Source organism: Saimiri boliviensis, chromosome 8 (assembly GCF_048565385.1).
Source record: "Saimiri boliviensis isolate mSaiBol1 chromosome 8, mSaiBol1.pri, whole genome shotgun sequence".
Lineage (NCBI taxonomy): Eukaryota > Metazoa > Chordata > Mammalia > Primates > Cebidae > Saimiri > Saimiri boliviensis.
This window is the reverse complement of record NC_133456.1, coordinates 12,048,680-12,065,264: the sequence shown is the minus strand read 5'-3', so window position 1 is coordinate 12,065,264 and position 16,585 is coordinate 12,048,680. Positions and strand designations below refer to the sequence as shown.

General features: G+C 52.2%; 1 protein-coding gene across 2 annotated transcripts in view; it reads left to right on the top strand.

Moving 5' to 3' along the window:
- BSN (bassoon presynaptic cytomatrix protein) overlaps positions 1-16,585 on the top strand; it is a 113,495-nt gene that overhangs the window by 76,352 nt on the left and 20,558 nt on the right. Inside the window, exons 3-4 of one of the 2 annotated variants that reach the window (XM_074403836.1) lie at positions 8,480-9,364; positions 15,849-16,307. In XM_074403836.1, the coding sequence (XP_074259937.1) occupies positions 8,480-9,364; positions 15,849-16,307 (1,344 nt within the window). Of the gene's footprint in view, positions 1-8,479; positions 9,365-15,848; positions 16,380-16,585 lie in introns of both variants that reach the window. The other variant, XM_039477610.2, reaches the window with a different exon arrangement.

The following is a 16,585-nucleotide window of genomic DNA, read 5'->3' as shown; positions in this document are numbered from 1 at the left end:
CCTTAAGGACATCATGTTAAGTAAAATAAGCCAGTCACCAAAAGACAAATATGAGGTAGACAGAGTAGTCAAAGTCATAGTGACAGAGAGTAGAATGGTAGTAGCCGAGAGCTGGAGGAAGGGAGAGTGGGGAGTTTCATAGGTACAGTTTCAGATTTTCAAGATGGAAAGAGTTACAAAGATGTAATGGGTACACAGCATTATGAATATAATACCGCTGACCTGTACACTTAAAAATGGTTGAGGTAATAAATTTACATATATTTTACCACAATAAAAATATTGCAAATTTTTGTTTGTTTGCTTGAGACAGAGTCTCTGTCACCCAGGGTGGAGTGCAGTGGTGAAATCTCAGCTCACTGCAACCTCCACCTCCAGCCTCCCAAGTAGCTGGGATTACAGGCACCTGCCAATACGTCCAGCTAATTTTTGTATTTTTAGTAGAGATGGGGTTTCACCATGTTGGCCAGGCTGGTCTCAATCCTGACCTCAAGTGATCCATGTGCCTCAGCCTCCCAAAGTGTTGGGATTACAGGCATGAGCCACAGTGTCCGGCCAAAAATAATGCAAATTTTAAAAACTCTCTGGAAATAGACAGGGGTGATGGTTACACATTATGAATAATTAATGCCACTGAATTGTATATTTTAAGATGGTTAAAATGGCAATTTTATATTTGTTTTTAACACACTATATATGTGTGTGCATATACATACATATACACTGAAACAACACACACATACACACAAATACACATATATACACCGCCCCCCATCAGCTGCTATGTCAAGAACAGCCTGTAGGGGTAGTGGGTGGGCACTGGGAGCCAGAGGGTCAGAAGGGGCCGAGGCTGAGGCTGGGGTAGTGGTGATGGTGACTTCGGAGAGTCATGATAGATTCCTGGTGTATTTGGGTGGCTAACCAGACAGAATTCGATTGGATGTGGGGGGTAGGAGATGGAGATAGGGAATTTATCAATTTTCATGCCAAGTTGAAGGTGCCTGATGAATCTAAGACCCTGGCATGAAGCAGGCAGGTTGGGATGGAGACTTTTGTTTCATATTCACAAGTATATGATGATATTTAAAGTGCCATAGAAGAGATGTGGACAGAGAGAAGAGGTGCAAGGATCTGGGCTCCCCAACACTGAGAAGAACCCAGCAAAGGTGGCTGGCAAGGATAAGCAAAGAGGAGTAGAAAGGCCAGCAAGTGGAGGGCCAAGGGGTCCAGGAGGGGAGAATGTCTGGGCAGTAGTTGGGAGTCAACTGCCAAGAGCCCATCACAGGAGCTCTTGATGCCTCGCTGGGTGGAGCAACACAGAACAACCAGGCCAACAACTCATTTTACCCCCAACATCATGTTATAAACATTTTCAAGCCTACAAAATTGTTGAAAGAATTGTACAAGGAACACCCACAAAGCTACTATCTGGATTTATGATGAACCCCTCCTCTCCTGGCTTTATCACCTATCCATTCTTCTATTTGTTCTTCTTTGTCCATCTCTCCATCCATCTTTTTGTTGAATGTCCAAGTACATTGCAGTGGGCCAGGCATGATGGCTCACACCTGTAATCCCAGCACTTTGAAAGGCAAAGGTGGGAGGATGGCTTGAGCCCAGGGATTCAAGACCAGCCTGGGCAACATGGCAAAACCCTGCCTCTACAAAAAAATACAAAAAACTGGGTATGGTGGTGCCATGCCTATAAGTCCCAGCTACTCAGGAGGCTGAGGTGGGAGGACTACTTGAGCCTGGGAGGCAGAGGTTACAGTGAGCCATGATCGTGCTGCTGCACATCAACCTGGGTGACAGAACCAGACCCTGTCTCAAAAAAAACAAAGCAAACAGTACATTGCTGACATCAGTATACTTCCAGCTAAGCACTTCACCAAGCATATCATTAACTAGAGTTCAGCATTTATGTAAGGTTTCGTTTTTTTTAGGTAAAGTTTACACATAATACAGTGTACAGAGATTAATTGTTCCAGTCGGTAAGCTTTGAGAAGCGGTCGCAGCTTAGCCCCATGTGGGTTGCAAGTCATCTGGAGTGACCGTGAGAGTCATTTAGTGGGAGTTTAGGAGGCAAGGGCCAAGGACTTGCAGGCCAGGATGAAGGGGCTGGGAGGGCAGCAGAAGCCAGGAAGAAATGTGGGGAAGCTGGGGATGAGCCAAAGGGTCCTGGGGATTTTAAGAAGTTGAGGCTAGTCCAAGGGCGCACCTGGAGAGGGTGACTGGGGACTAAGAGGAGTGTGTATGGGGAGGGTGCAGGTGAGTTGGCAGGTCATGGCAGGGTCTGTTACAGGGTACACTGGATCAGACTGGGAGGGAGGGGAGGCTGTCCAGAGCAGTGTGGGAGGAGTTGAGAAATACTGGGGGCAGAGAGGCAGATGTGTTCAGGGATCAGCAAGGGAATGGATTTCCTCCCTTTTGTGAAGATCCAAGCTAGTGAGGCCTTCTAGCCCCAAGAAGCGATTAGGTTCACCCTCCACTCCCCAGATCTTGACCTCAGATGCTGGGTAGGTTTCTAAGAGCTTCCTCAGGACTCTGAAAGATTGGCACAGGCCTCACCTGGCTGGTCCAGCTCTGGATCAGTGTGACTGTGCCCACTGGGATCCTGTGGTACCTGCTTCCTAAGCCTAAGGTCAGCCAGCTGACAGTTAAGGTGCTAGATGGGGCAGGTGACATGTCCATTGCTATAGCAGTGTGAGGACCCTGGCTCTCTCCCTTGCAGCTGCCACCTTAGCTGCCCTTCTGCACATTGGCCTGTCCTTGTTATCCAGGGGACATGGGGAGGTATGTTTCTCCAGCTGAGACCTGGCCAGTGACTCATAGCCCAGAAAGGCATATAGTTACACTAATCAGTGGGGCCCTCCTAAGAACCTCTAGATTTGGCACCTGCAGGGAGGGCTCCTTTATGAGCTGTTTCTGTGATGTTTCAACTTGTGCCAAAATGGAAAACATGAATGCAGCATCAGGCGTGATGTCAGTGCTGAGTGATCTGAAACACTGAATGCCTGCTCTCCCTGGTAGGGCTGGGGCTCTCCACAGGAAGAAGGCTGACTGACGTCTGCAGCCCTCCTTTTCCTTGCAGCTGGGGAGTGAGGGGAGGGGAGTGGGAAGAGAACATGTGACTTTTGGGGGCTCTCAGAGCTTTCTGGTAGCCATGGAGGTGACAGTGAGGTAGACTCCACCCTATGAGCATCCTTTGGGGCCAGATATGGCAAGCAAGGCTGGGTCCCACTCTTGAGGGCTGAGACACTCTTTGTAGCCAGTGTTCCTTCAGGGAAGATGTAGAAGCTCTTCCCAGAGCTGTCCTCCTTGCTCCAGAGCCCATTGGAGGAATTAGCAGGGAGTGACCATTGCAGACAGATCACAGTTCCTCATTCAACTTAGGGCTCATACAGCCTCCGGCTTGGGCCCCAAGCCTCTGGATCCTTGGTAGCCAGTGCCACCTTAGCTGCCCTTCTGCACACTAAACAGTTTGAGTAAGGAAGCAGCTAAGAAAGACTCTTCTGAGGTAGAAAGTCCTCTCAGAGCCACAGAGCCCACAGGGCCCTGCCTTTCCAAGTCCCTAGCAGACTCATGGCAGAGCAGGTGGCAGTGGCTCCCTGCAAAGCCTGTAGGAAGACTTCCTGTAGCTTCTGCTTCCCCTACCCCTCAAACAACCTCTTGACCTTGTACTGCACTGAGCCTTCCCTTCCTTACTGCTCTCCAGGCCCCCACTGGGCTAGGGTGCATAGGCTTCCATGGAGGTCCCTACCAGTCCTTGGAGATGGCAAGATGGGCTTCCTTGCTGGCAAGAAGGGTCAGCTTGATAAAAGCTAATGTCTAGCAGAGATGTCCAACTAAGGGTACCCCCAGGAAGGCTCCTGGGACATAAGGCTAATGGCTGCTGGCCTGTACATCTCCTGCCCATGTGCCAGATCAGGGTCTTATAGGTATTAGACAGCAGAACCCTAGCTGAGCCTTCTTGTCACACGGGTAGAAGACTAGCTCTTCTAATTTTGGTGGACAGCCAGCTTGGAGAGGCCTAGGAGCCACAGGGGGCCTTCTGGGCTCAACCTCCTGATGAGGAGGCATCACTGAGCAGCTAAGGAAGGCTCTAATTGTGCTGGCACTCAGGCCAGGGGAGTCTGCCACAGGACTATTCATGTATACCCAGGCTGGGTGAGCAGGCAGGTTGGGGTGCACGGCTATCATCTTTCTCCCTACACTGTGGACAGCCTCCATCCCCTTGAGGATGGAGGGGGCCTTGCAGCAGGGAGGAAGAGGCTGTGGTTGGGCTCCTCCCAGGAAACTCCTGGGGATCTGTGGGAGAGGCAGAGATGGGGAGGTCTCTTTGGCCTCAGAGAACTCCCTCAGCCAGTGTCCTCCTTAGGAGGTCTTGCATGCTGGGCCTGAGCCTGGGAGGGGCTGTGAGGAGGGTGCGGTCAAGGTTCCTCACTGTCTGGAAGAGGCTGGATAGAAATAGCTGCACCCATCTGGGTGATGAGTCATTGAGGGGTGTTTCAGCCTTTTCTTGGAGAAGTTCTATTTTAGGTGAGATGCCTGTGCCACAGCCTGGATAACTGGGGCTGGGGAAAGGAAAGTTCTGGCGGTAAGTGCAGGAGGTTTGGCACGTGCCTTTGTTCAGCCTGATTTAGAACCCCAGGGAGAGTCACCCCAAAGTCCCAGAATAAGAAGCCTTACCTCCAAAATCCCCTTTTCCAGAAAGAAGTCTCACCTCAGTCACCTCAGGGCATGCTGCAGTGGCCAGGTGAATGAGAGAGATGGGCTCTTGGGTGTGGGCTGGGCACCCATGGCAAGAACTAAATTTGTGGCTACCACCCTGAACCAGAGGCTGAGCTTTCCCTCTGGGGAGTAATCCCCTTCCAGGGTCCCTCTCCGGATGAGTAGAAGTGGCCTGCTTTTGGGAACTCCCACTTTGATGGGAGTGAGCCCCTCCTTCCTAAGAATCACTTTTCTAAAGAGGTCTTGAGACTGGGTTAAGGGACTGAAATTGTTTTCTCTGTGGCTTTCTCTGCCCAAACACAGACAAAACTGCCTTGCTTCTTAAAAAGCATCTGGATAGGTTAATGGTCCCCAGCTAGGCGAATGGCTTCATACCTCACAGCTTCAGCATCACCGTTCTTAGAGTTTCTAGAACTGGGATTGACCTTTAGGGGCCTCTGCCAGGGTTTGTAGTGCTGACTTCTAGAGCCTGACTTGGCCTTTGGAAGAGGCAGGACTGTAGAAGGCATCAGGATCCAGGCTGTCTAGCCTGTGGTTTAGGAGCTGCACAGAGCTGTCAGGGCTGATCTTGCCAGCAGCAACACTTCCGAGCCAGGGAACCATGAGGGCACGTTCCTAAAACATCTCAGAGTTTGGTTTTCTCTCCTGTGAGGACAAAACGAGAGAATGCCTGTGATCATGCTCTACGTGGTGCTTGACACAAGGGGGTGCTCGCTAAAGTGCAGTGTTCTCCCTCTTCTTGGCTGCTGCTCTTGGGTTGCTGGGATAAGGCACCTGAGCCCAGGCCCCCTAACTGGCAAGTCAAGCTGCAGCAGTAGCCCTGGGGCCTCAAGGCAGAGAGCAGGGCTAGAGCCACACTTGTGGGTGAATAGAAGGGGCCTTCTGCCCCAGGGATGAGACTGCACCTTCCCTTGGTGACGACTGGGTGGCCATCTGGGTGCATTCAGAACCTCTGACTGCAACCACAGACAGAAAACAGCCTTGGCCTCCAGCCTTGGCTCTGGTTGATGAGGAGGAGCCTCTTTATTGAGGCACCAGATCTTGGGGCTTCCACCTTATTGAGCTGTGACCTGCCTGACTAAATTGCCAGGATGAATGAAGCAAGCCTCTTTGGAATGAGCCGTACTCTGCACCACATGTTGTGTGGAGCCTTGGGAACAATCTGTCAATGAGCGCTCACAGGCCACTTGCGGGGACAGGAGATACCTCATAAACAACAAATTAGTAGACACTTTGGGAAAGAATAAGCACTATAGAGAAAATAAGCTGGGTGATTTGATGCAGAGTACCCGGAGGGTGTTTTATTTTTATTTATTTATTTATTTGTTTTGAGATGGAATCTCCCTCTATTGCCCAGGCTGGAGTGCAGTGGTGCGATCTTGGCTCACTGCAGCCTCTGCTCCTGGGTTCAAGCAATTCTCCTGCCTTAGCCTCCCAAGTAGCTGAGATTACAGGTGTTCACCACTACACCCAGCTAATTTTTACTATTTTCAGTAGAGATGGGGTTTCACCATGTTGGTAAGGCTGGTCTCAAACTCCTAACCTCAAATGATCCTCCTGCCTCTGATTCCCAAAGTGCTGGGATTACAGGCATGAGCCACTGTGCCTGGCCAAAGGAGAGAGAGTGTTTTAGATTATGTGGCCAGAGGAGGCCCTGGTGGGGAAGTGATACCTCATCTGAAATCTATACAACAAGCTGGGCCAGGGGGCAGAGGGAATAAGGAGTACAAAGGCCCTGGTACAGAAATGGGCTCAGGGGACTACAGGCAGAGCAGACAGCCTAGTGTGTCTGCAGTGAGGCAGCCCAGGGGAGATGGCAGAAAAGAGGCCAGAGAAAGAGGCAGGCTGGGGTGGGTCACAGGGTTGTACCGAAGAGTTCCCAAGGTGTGGTGGGAATCCACTTAGAGGGTTTGATCCTATTAGTGAGATGCTCTGATTTACACGTGGGTTTTTCAAAGAAAAAATATTGGCTCATGTAATTGGAAGTCCAAGGGTAGACTTGGGGCCTAGCCAGATCCAGGGAATGGAATGAGGTCATCAGATCTACTCCTTTCCTGTTTCCTTGACTCCTCTTCCTACCATCTACTGATGCTGTTCTTTTTTTTCTTTTCTTTTTCTTTTTTGAGATGGAGTCTTGCTCTGTTGCCAAGCTGGAGTGCAGTGGTGTGATCTTGGCTCACTGCAACCTCTAGCTCCCAGGTTCAAGCCATTCTGCTGCCTCAGCTTCCTGAGTAGCTGGGATTACAGGCACATGCTACCACGCCTAGCTAATTTTTGTATTTTTAGTAGAGAAGGAGTTTCACCATTTTGGCCAGGATGGTCTTGATCTCTTGACCTCATAATATGCCCATCTCGGCCTTCCAAACTGCTGGGATTACAGGTGTGAGCCATCGCGCCTGGCTATTGACATTGTTCTTAGTGTCTCTCTGCAGGTTGGGAAAGACTACTACTGCTCCAAAGCTACATCCTTCTGATTAATAATCCAAAGGAAAAGGAAACAAGACCCTCTCTCCTGTTGTTCATTACCAAATAACACATAAGGTGCTAACTGGCTCTGTTTGCCAGGTCACGTGCCCATCCCTGCACAGGGCTAATGACAGAGGGAAATTACGTGTTTATCACATGGATAGTGGCACATGTCTCATTTGCTCTGGAGGCATGAATTATCCCATTTCTTTCTTTTTTTTTTTTTTTTTTTGAGACGGAGTTTCGCTCTTGTTACCCAGGCTGGAGTGCAATGGCACTTTCTCGGCTCACCGCAACCTCCGCCTCCTGGGTTCAGGCAATTCTCCTGCCTCAGCCTCCTGAGTAGCTGGGATTACAGGCACGTGCCACCATGCCCAGCTAATTTTTTGTATTTTTAGTAGAGACGGGGTTTCACCATGTTGACCAGGATGGTCTCGATCTCTTGACCTCGTGATCCACCCATCTCGGCCTCCCAAAATGCTGAGATTACAGGCGTGAGCCACTGCGCCCAGCTGAATTATCCCATTTCTTAAAAAAACTATCTTCCTTAAGGGGGAAAAATGACTTTTTAAAAATTCTACTTAACATCAGTCACTTACATTGCATTACTTTTCCCTCACTTATTTTGCTCTCGAGATTTTTCATTCCGTATCATCTTTCTTCAGCTAGACTCTGAGCTCCTTCAGAATGGGAATCATGGTTTCTTTTTATTCTCTTTTTTTTTTCTCTCTTTCTGGTTCCTTTTTATTCTCTATGCCTCCTTCTCCCACGTGTTACCACATATTTATTCATTCTGCAAGCTTTTACTGAACACCCATTGTGTACAGGCACTGTTCTAGGACCATGCCTTTCCTCCTGGGTTAGGTTTTAAAAGATCAGTCTGATTGCTGTGTGCAAATGGCCTGAAGGGGGAAGCAGGTGAAAGCTATTGGGTTCATCCAAGCAGGAGGTTTGGGGGCACAGATCTGAGGCACAGCCAGGGGGCAGTGGGGAAAACTCTCAAGCAGGAGCGTCTGGCAGGCAGTGGGTTGGTGGTTGGAGGTGGGGTGGGGGAATGGGACTACCTTTGCTCTGCTCCATATACCTGGCAACTCCTAAAGGGTATGGGGAGTGCCATCTGTCCTTCAGCCCTGCCCCCTGGCAACCCAGAAATGCCTGAGCGGGGCTTGGTGCTCCTGCTTGTGCTAGGAGTGCCCTTGGCCATTGTGGAGCCTGCACTGACCTGGGCCATGAGTACTGCCAGTCCTGGCCACCCTGCTGACTATTTTGCTTCTCTCCTCAGGTGAAGGAGTGGCTCTGTCTGAACTGTCAGATGCAGAGGGCTCTGGGAATGGACATGACCACTGCACCTCGCTCCAAGAGCCAGCAGCAGCTGCACTCCCCAGCCCTGTCTCCTGCCCACTCCCCTGCCAAACAGCCCCAGGGGAAGCCAGAGCAAGAGAGATCTCAGGGCCCAGGAGGACCACAGCCTGGCTTCTGCCAGGCTGAGATAGCCAGGGCCACCTCAGTGCCAGGGTCTGCCCAAGCAGCTGCCCCTCCAGAGGTGGGGAGGGTGTCTCCTCAGGCCCCTCAACCCACCAAGCCTTCCACAGCTGAGCCCAGGCCACCTGCAGGAGAGGCCCCAGCCAAAAGTGCCACCGCAGTGCCCACTGGGCTTGGTGCCGCCGAGCAGACCCAGGAGGGCCTCACTGGTAAGCTCTTCGGCCTCGGCGCGTCGCTGCTAACCCAGGCGAGCACCCTCATGTCTGTGCAGCCCGAGGCTGAAACCCAGGGCCAACCTGCCCCCAGCAAGGGGACACCTAAGATCGTCTTCAGTGATGCCAGCAAGGAGGCTGGCCCAAAACCCTCGGGCTCAGTGCCCGGGCCTGGGCCAGCACCTGGAGCCAAAACTGAACCTGGGGCTAGAATAGGTCCTGGATCTGGGCCTGGAGCCCTGGCGAAAACTGGGGGAACAACCAGTCCAAAGCATGGCAAAGCAGAACACCAGGTAGCATCGAAGGCTGCTGCCAAGCCAAAGACCATGCCGAAGGAAAGGGCCACCTGCCCACTGTGCCAAGCTGAGCTCAACATGGGCAGCAAGAGCCCAGCCAACTATAACACGTGTACCACCTGCAAGCTCCAGGTGTGCAACCTGTGTGGCTTCAACCCAACACCCCACCTGGTGGAGGTAAGAGCTGGACCAAGCATGCTCCCTTGAGCCTTGATGAGAGGCCGGGCTGGGGTAGTGGGTGGCATGGGAACCAGGAAGAGTACTGGGTGTGCAGCAGCTGCGGGGCAGCCCCTGCACAACTAATACTGCAGAGGGACTGCATTCCCTTTCCTGTTCCTACCTCAGGCCCCAGTTCTACTCACAACTAACTTTCACTCAGAGAACTAACTGGCACAGTAGTTGGGGGTAATGGTTCCTGCTGACTCTGACTAGTGCCCTAAAGCTGATCCCAGAGTCCCTCAGCTGGCCTCCCCATTTCTAGCTACCATGGGCATGTCCCTAATGAAAGACACCAACCTCCCCTGCTCAGAGGGGGAGGTCCAACACTGCCATGGATCTGTGACCCTCACAGGGGTAGGGATTGAATGGCCATGGGGCAGAGGGTTGTGTCCCATGTCCAGGGTAGGGTGGGAGCTTTCTCACAATGGGGCAGGGCATGTCCCACTGCCCAGGCTCCAGCCCAGCTAGCTGGTATTCAACCTTGATTGTCTCTTCTGAGGTCATAAGTGTTGACGTCTACTTGTCAAAGTCACAGCCTTTGGTCCACATATTTTACCCAGGCTGGGCCTGGGCTCTCCTTAGACTGCTTGTGGGGATGCTCAGAGATGCTCCTCTTTCCCACTGGGTGGTTTGAGGCAGAAAGTTGGGGCCATTCTCTCTGCAGACTCTGCTCCAGGGAAGGGCACTGGGTACTGTGCAGTGCTAGGTGGGAGGGAGCAGGAGGCCCAGTGTAAGGCTCAGTGTTCCCTCAAAGCCTGGAGTCCAGCTCAAGAGGCTCAGAAGATGAAAGTGCCCTGGCAGAACTAGACCAGCCTGGGCCAGAAGCAGATGTTGCTTCTGCTCCTCCCCCAGTCCTGTGGCCCACTCTCCCTGGCCCAGGGCCACCCCTACCATGCTGCCTTAGGCATAGCTCAGCCTTGATAGGTGAATGTGTTTCCCAGCCGTGTCACATTAGGAGATGTTTGAGGCAAGGCCCTGGCTCTTGCACATGGGCAGCCACCTGAGGTCTCTGGTCTCTTGGGCTGAGCCATTTGTAGCTGATGGCGGGGCAGGGGTGTGCAGAGTGCAAACCATTACTGGCCCAGGATGAGACAAGAGAGGAGAGCATAGTGTTTCCATGACCTCTGTGGCAAATTGTTCTGACTTCCCTTGGGCCAGGCCTCCAGAGGAGTCCCCATGGGAGCTCAGGGTGAGTAAGAAGACTACTTTGGCCACCAAAGGCCATGCTTTCCAATATGCAGGGAAGGGCACCCTTAAACAAGACAATTGACCTCCTCACGTGGCATCCATGTGGTCTTATAGGCACCATGAAGCCAACTCTCCAAGCTCTAGGTCTGGCGGCTCACTGGCCAGTTTGTCTCACTGGCTCAGGGGAAGGGGTGCACCAGGATGTCACCATGAGACCAGGAGAACCCTAGCTGGTTGCTTTTCCTAGAGACCTCCAGGCACAAACTCACTGCTGGTCAGGTGAGGCACCCTGACACTGAGGGACTGTGAACCCCAGTGGACTCCTGAGTTGGTCTGGCCTGGAGGACTCCTGTCCCCAAGAGACCTCCCAGCCCACATTTCCTTATTAAGCAGAATGTGCATGAAGGGGAAGGGAAAACTGTCTCTGTCCAGGAGCATAAATGTTCCTGACAGCTCTTCTTGGCAGCCCCTGGGCCAGGCCATGGGAATTGCTGATTTTGCCCAAACAGAAGAGTTTCAGTTGCACACTGAAATGAAGTGTCTGGATTCTGATCTAGGCCTTTCATTAACTGCTCGGTTCTGTCTTTCCTGGACCCTGGAGCTTCTGTCTCTTCATGGCCATTGTTCCCCCCATGATTTCCTGCTGTCTCCCATCTCCTGCCCTGCTGACCCCTCATTAGCCAGGACCACTCTTGTCTCCACAGGTCTGATGGATCCCATGAGCCTGAAAGCAAAGCTGGGAGATGTCCTTGTCCTATTCCTGGTCCTACCTCATCCCCAGCCCAGGCTGCACCTGACAGCAGTCAAGGGTGATTAAATCTCTCTAACTCCTTTCTCATAGCTCTCCCTCTCAATGCTATTGTCCCCAGAGGGCCTGCAACCCTTCTGGGGAAGGTGTGGGCAGGCAGTCATAATGCCCCTCCCATGGTTCCCACCATAGAGACTGTGCCACCATCCACCACCAGACAGGCAAGCCAGCAGCCAGGGTCATCCTCCCCTCCTCCTCTCTCACTTCTGCACCTGCTCCATGGATCAAGCCCTGCAAGCTCTGCCTCCCCACTGTTACAAGAATCTGGCCTCTCCTCTCCCACCCACGGTCACAGCCTTAGTCCTTCCATCCTTATCCTCCCTTACCCACACAATGACTAAAACCTCTGTGCGACTTCACCTGCCTTGAGTCTTGTGAGGGGCTGGTGGAGAGGGACTGGTGTTGATGTGTCCGCCATAACCCCAACTTTGCTTTTCTTCACTGAGGCCCCTAACTAGGCCATGGGCTGTCTTGGATCTCACCTCAGCCAATGGCCACTTGGCGCCCTGAGCAATTTTGTGCTTCCCTGTGACCTACTTTGTGTGTTCTTGGTTAGTGGTTTCTGATTTCTCAGCACTTGCCAGAGACACTTACCCTGCCTTGAGAGTGAGGTGGTAAGGCCAGCAGGGCCTTCTCTGGGTCCTAAGGGTGTGTCTGCCATACCTGTCTCTCTCTGGACCTTGCCAGCTCAAGAATGACTGTGCTGTGTCTCTGTACACAAAGGAAGGACAGACCAGTAAAGCCTCACTCATAGCTCCCCACAGGCCTGTTAGACCTCCCAGGACTCCACCTTAGGCCAGAGTCGACCATCTGGGCCAATAGGTTGGGAGTTTTTTCCCCATAGGCTGGAAATTTTCCTCAACATTTCTGAGCTGTAAAAATCTTTCTTCTTTCTAGATTGGGAGTTCAGAGCACACAATAGAGGAGGGAGTAAAATTGGATCCTTTTCCCCTTTGAAGTTTCCTCTGAAAAAAATAACCATAGTGCTATTTAGTGAATCATTTCATAATTAAGAGTTGTTGATTCCAATTTTTTTTACCTATTTATCTTTTGGAAGGATAATAGTACCCTCTGGCTTAATTTTTAATTGACTTTCAGTTCAAAATAGAGTTTGTGAAGAAATTAGTAGAATTGGAATTGTCACAGTAACATTACCAGTTTCTTATTATATCATAATTGCCAGAATTCCGGCTGTGCTCTTGACAAGTCAGGCCTCCCTGGGAAAAATGCTTTGCACCCATGATACGTGGGGCTGGGCTTGCTTATTGGGGCAGGGGTTGCAGTAGGGGCACCAGGCCAGAGGCCCTGTTGCCTCCCATATAGAATGGGGGCCACAATACTCCCTCTTAGGGACAGAACCAGGTTAGATGCTGTACCTCAGATGCTTATGCAAGGCCTGACACAGTCAGCCCTTAAGCGTAAGAGCCCTTAAGCTGGGCTCGGTGGCTCACGCCTGTGGTCCCAGCACTTCGGGAGGCCAAGGCGGGTGGATCACGAGGTCAGGAGATCGAGACCATCCTGGTCAACATGGTGAAACCCCGTCTCTACTAAAAATACAAAAAATTAGCTGGGCATGGTGATGCGTACCTGTAATCCCACCTACTTAGGAGGCTGAGGCAGGAGAATTGCCTGAACCCAGGAGGTGGAAGTTGCGGTGAGCCAAGATCGCGCCATTGCACTCCAGCCTGGGTAACAAGAGCGAAAACTGTCTCAAAAAAAAAAAAAAAAAAAAAAAAAAAGAGTATTGGAACAGGAGTGTCCTGAAAGAGGGTCTCTGTGTGAAAAAGGAAGCATTCCCACGAGCTCCTATCTGGGTGTGGATGGACCCTGTGGCCAGTGCAAGCTCTTGGTATCATGAGGGATGCCCTAGAGGGAATGAACACATTTGGTCCTGGGAGGTGAGGGAGATACAGCCCAGCCACAAGGGTACACACTGGGAACACCAGGGAGGGTTTCTCTTATGGGAAGAAGAGGCCCAGAAAGAAGGAGCTTAGGCACGTCCAGGGATAGGGAGATGCAGGGTTGCAGAGTCAGAAGAACAGCAGCACCAGTGATGGCCATCCCTGTGGTCCAGTGTCCTCCAGGATGACCTCTGGGTATCCTTTTCTCTGGAGTCCTCATTCACAGCCCCCTGGTCTGGCAATGGGGCTGAGGGTATGTAGGGCCAGGCAACTGGCCATAGGGTGTTGACTGGAATGGTGTCACCATAACCATACTGGCATGTAAGCTCCACACATGAAAAGATTATGTGGACTGCAGGTTCATTTAGGTGATGGCAGACAGTGCAGGATCTGTCCTGGCCCACAAGGCAAATGGCCAGTGGTCCCGGAAGGCAGCAGCTTTCACATGCCTAGAGGGCACCACAGGAACTCAGTCATCTCATTTCCCCTTCTTCACCCTAAATAGTGATGCCCTGAACAACTGAGGTCCATCTGAAGGCATACACACCTGCCTCTCCCACCGTTAGGTGATGATTGTCCTTGGGGGATCTGTGCCTTCCTGTCCCAGAAAGGAACTGGACAGAGGGAGGTGGGGTAGAAGTAGTCAACAGAGCCACCCCATTATCCATCCCCTGCCCTTTTGTCAAAGAGGCCAAGCAAAGGGGTAAGCAGGCAGCAGTTTCCCAAGGACGGGCTGGCATGGGCTGAGCGAGGCAGAGAATGAAAAGGCTGTGCAATAACTGGGTGGATGAATGAGTAACAAACACTGAAGTTGGGGAATGGAAGTGAGTGGAAGAATGAGGAAATGAATGATCGGGATGGAGGTAGGGGTATATTGGGGTGGGGGAAAATGAGAATAGAATGAATAAAGGAATTGGGACCCCAGCAGCTGTGTCCCATTTCCCAGGCACAGAGATTCGACATGGCCTGCCTTCCACCTGATTCTCATTCCCCAGAAGACTTGGGCCTGGGACAGGTCTCCCCTGGCTCTACTCCTACCAGTCCCAGTGCGCTGTACCCTTCTTCCCCACCCCTGGAGGGCTTGGGAAGGGCCTCCAGCAGCCAGGTCAATGTTTATTTTTAGCTGTTACTTCATACGACTCTTCCTGCCTTCTCTTTCTTCCTCTCTGCCTACTGTAGCAGAGCCAGGAGCAAGAGGGCCTGCCAGGCAACCTGCAGCCTGGCTGTCTTCGTGAATAAGCATATGAAGGAGCAAAGCCCCAGGGAGCATGTGATAGCAGGTAGCATCTCTGCTGAGGGCTGGGCCTCTGGGCTCAGCCAAGCAGGTCTCTCCAGCATTCCGTCAGAGCACTTAGCATTAGGTGCCTCCTCCATCCAGACCACCCTACCAAGGTGCCCTGCTTCATTTAGACTGTTGCTTCTGTGTGGAGTCTGCAGGCCAGAGATGGGTTTGCAAGCCACCAAGGTGGACTAGGGCAGATAACCAAACTTTGAGAGGGCTAACATGGGATGGATGTACAGGGCTCCAAAGTGGAGTGAGGGCAGCACTGCCTTGAGCCAACCCACTGTCTGGACCTAGATCCTAAACCCATCATGCTGACCCTGGGGCTGGGGAAGGGGCTGTTTGCTCATTGGAGCTCTCTCTCTCTTGGTCTCTGCCTGTAGCCCTGCCATCTCTCCAGGGTCATTTGCCATCTCACAGTCCTTTCTGACACAGGGGAATTTCCATTGTGTACACAGGTGATGCTGGGGGCATGTGAGCTAGGGTTCCTGGATTGGGCTCTGTGCTCTCCCATGTCCTGTTCTTCTGGGGCTTGGTCTTAACCTATCCAGCATTCTCCCCAGGCACCTCTGTGGGTGGACCCTGCGAGGCCAAGTGAGCTCAGGGCCTGGCCAGTGGCCAGCACTTACTGCCTCATGGGGTTTTGTGTGGCGACACATGGAGCATCAGAGAAGGTCCAAGGGAGTCAGAAGTGGTGTTAGGGCTGGGCTGTGCAGGGAATATAGTGAGTATACATATGCAGGGTATCTAAAGGGTACCCCTCCACAGCTAGGTAAGGATAGAGTCAGACCTGAGACCTGGGAGGCAGGGGAAGGCTAGTGCCTCCAGGAAGTGCTCCATGCTTGGATGCCACTCCTGTTCTTCGAGGGTTGTCAACTGCTGGACTCCATATCAGCTCGCCAGGCACTGTTTGCTCCCTCAGATTGAGACCGCAGCTTCCCCTTATGTTTAGGGCTAGGCCCTCCTGTCCCCCACAGTTCTCTCCCTTTTCTGGATGGGTGAAAAGTTCTCTGTCAGTTAAGGAAAGTACTCTTGTTTGGGGTTGTTACTTGCATTTTGACTTTGCACATGTTCATCTTAAGGATAAGGAAGTTTGTCATTTGGGGGCAGTAAATTGATCAGTCTTTTCCTCCTTATGTCTTTGGTGTCATGCTTTGAAAGCCTCTCTCCTCCCTAAGGTTACAGAAATAGTCATGGACATATTCTTTGAGTTCTTCAGTGTCTTTGCAATTTTCATCAACCTCCTCTCCCATTTCCTTGCAGAAAACAGAGTGGCTGTGTCTGAACTGCCAAACCAAGCGGCTACTGGAGGGCAGCCTGGGAGAGCCGACCCCCCTACCACCGCCCACCTCACAGCAGCCCCCTGTTGGGGCCCCTCACCGTGCATCTGGAACATCCCCTCTGAAGCAGAAAGGGCCACAGGGGCTGGCCCAGCCATCAGGCCCCCCGCCCGCCAAGTCCAGCCCTCTGTCCACCAAGGCTAGCCCTCTACCCACCAAGGCTAGCCCTCTACCCACCAAGGCCAGCCCCCTACCCACCAAGGCCAGCCCCCTACCCACCAAGGCCAGTCCCCAGGCCAAGCCCCTCAGGGCTTCTGACCCTAGCAAGACCCCAAGCAGTGCCCTGGAAAAGAAGACTGGAGTCCCCACTAAAGCTGAGCCCATGCCGAAGCCACCTCCAGAGACTACCCCGACCCCTGGGGCTCCTAAAGTGAAGAGTGGGGTGAGGAGGGCCGAACCTGCCACCCCTGTCATCAAGACCATTCCAGAAGCCCCCAAGGGTGGGGAGGTGGAGGTCAGTCCCATTCATTTTCCAAGGACCTTAGCTTTCAGACAGGACAGTCTATGGAAGGGCTTGCCTTCTTGGTGGCTGAGCTGTAGGCCCAGGACAGGTGCCTTGGGGCCACACAGGAGGAAAGGGACACCCCAGCAGAAGGCAAGTCTAGATGAGGTTCTTGCAGTCTTGAAGACTGTGAGTTTGAGGCTGCGTATGGCACCATG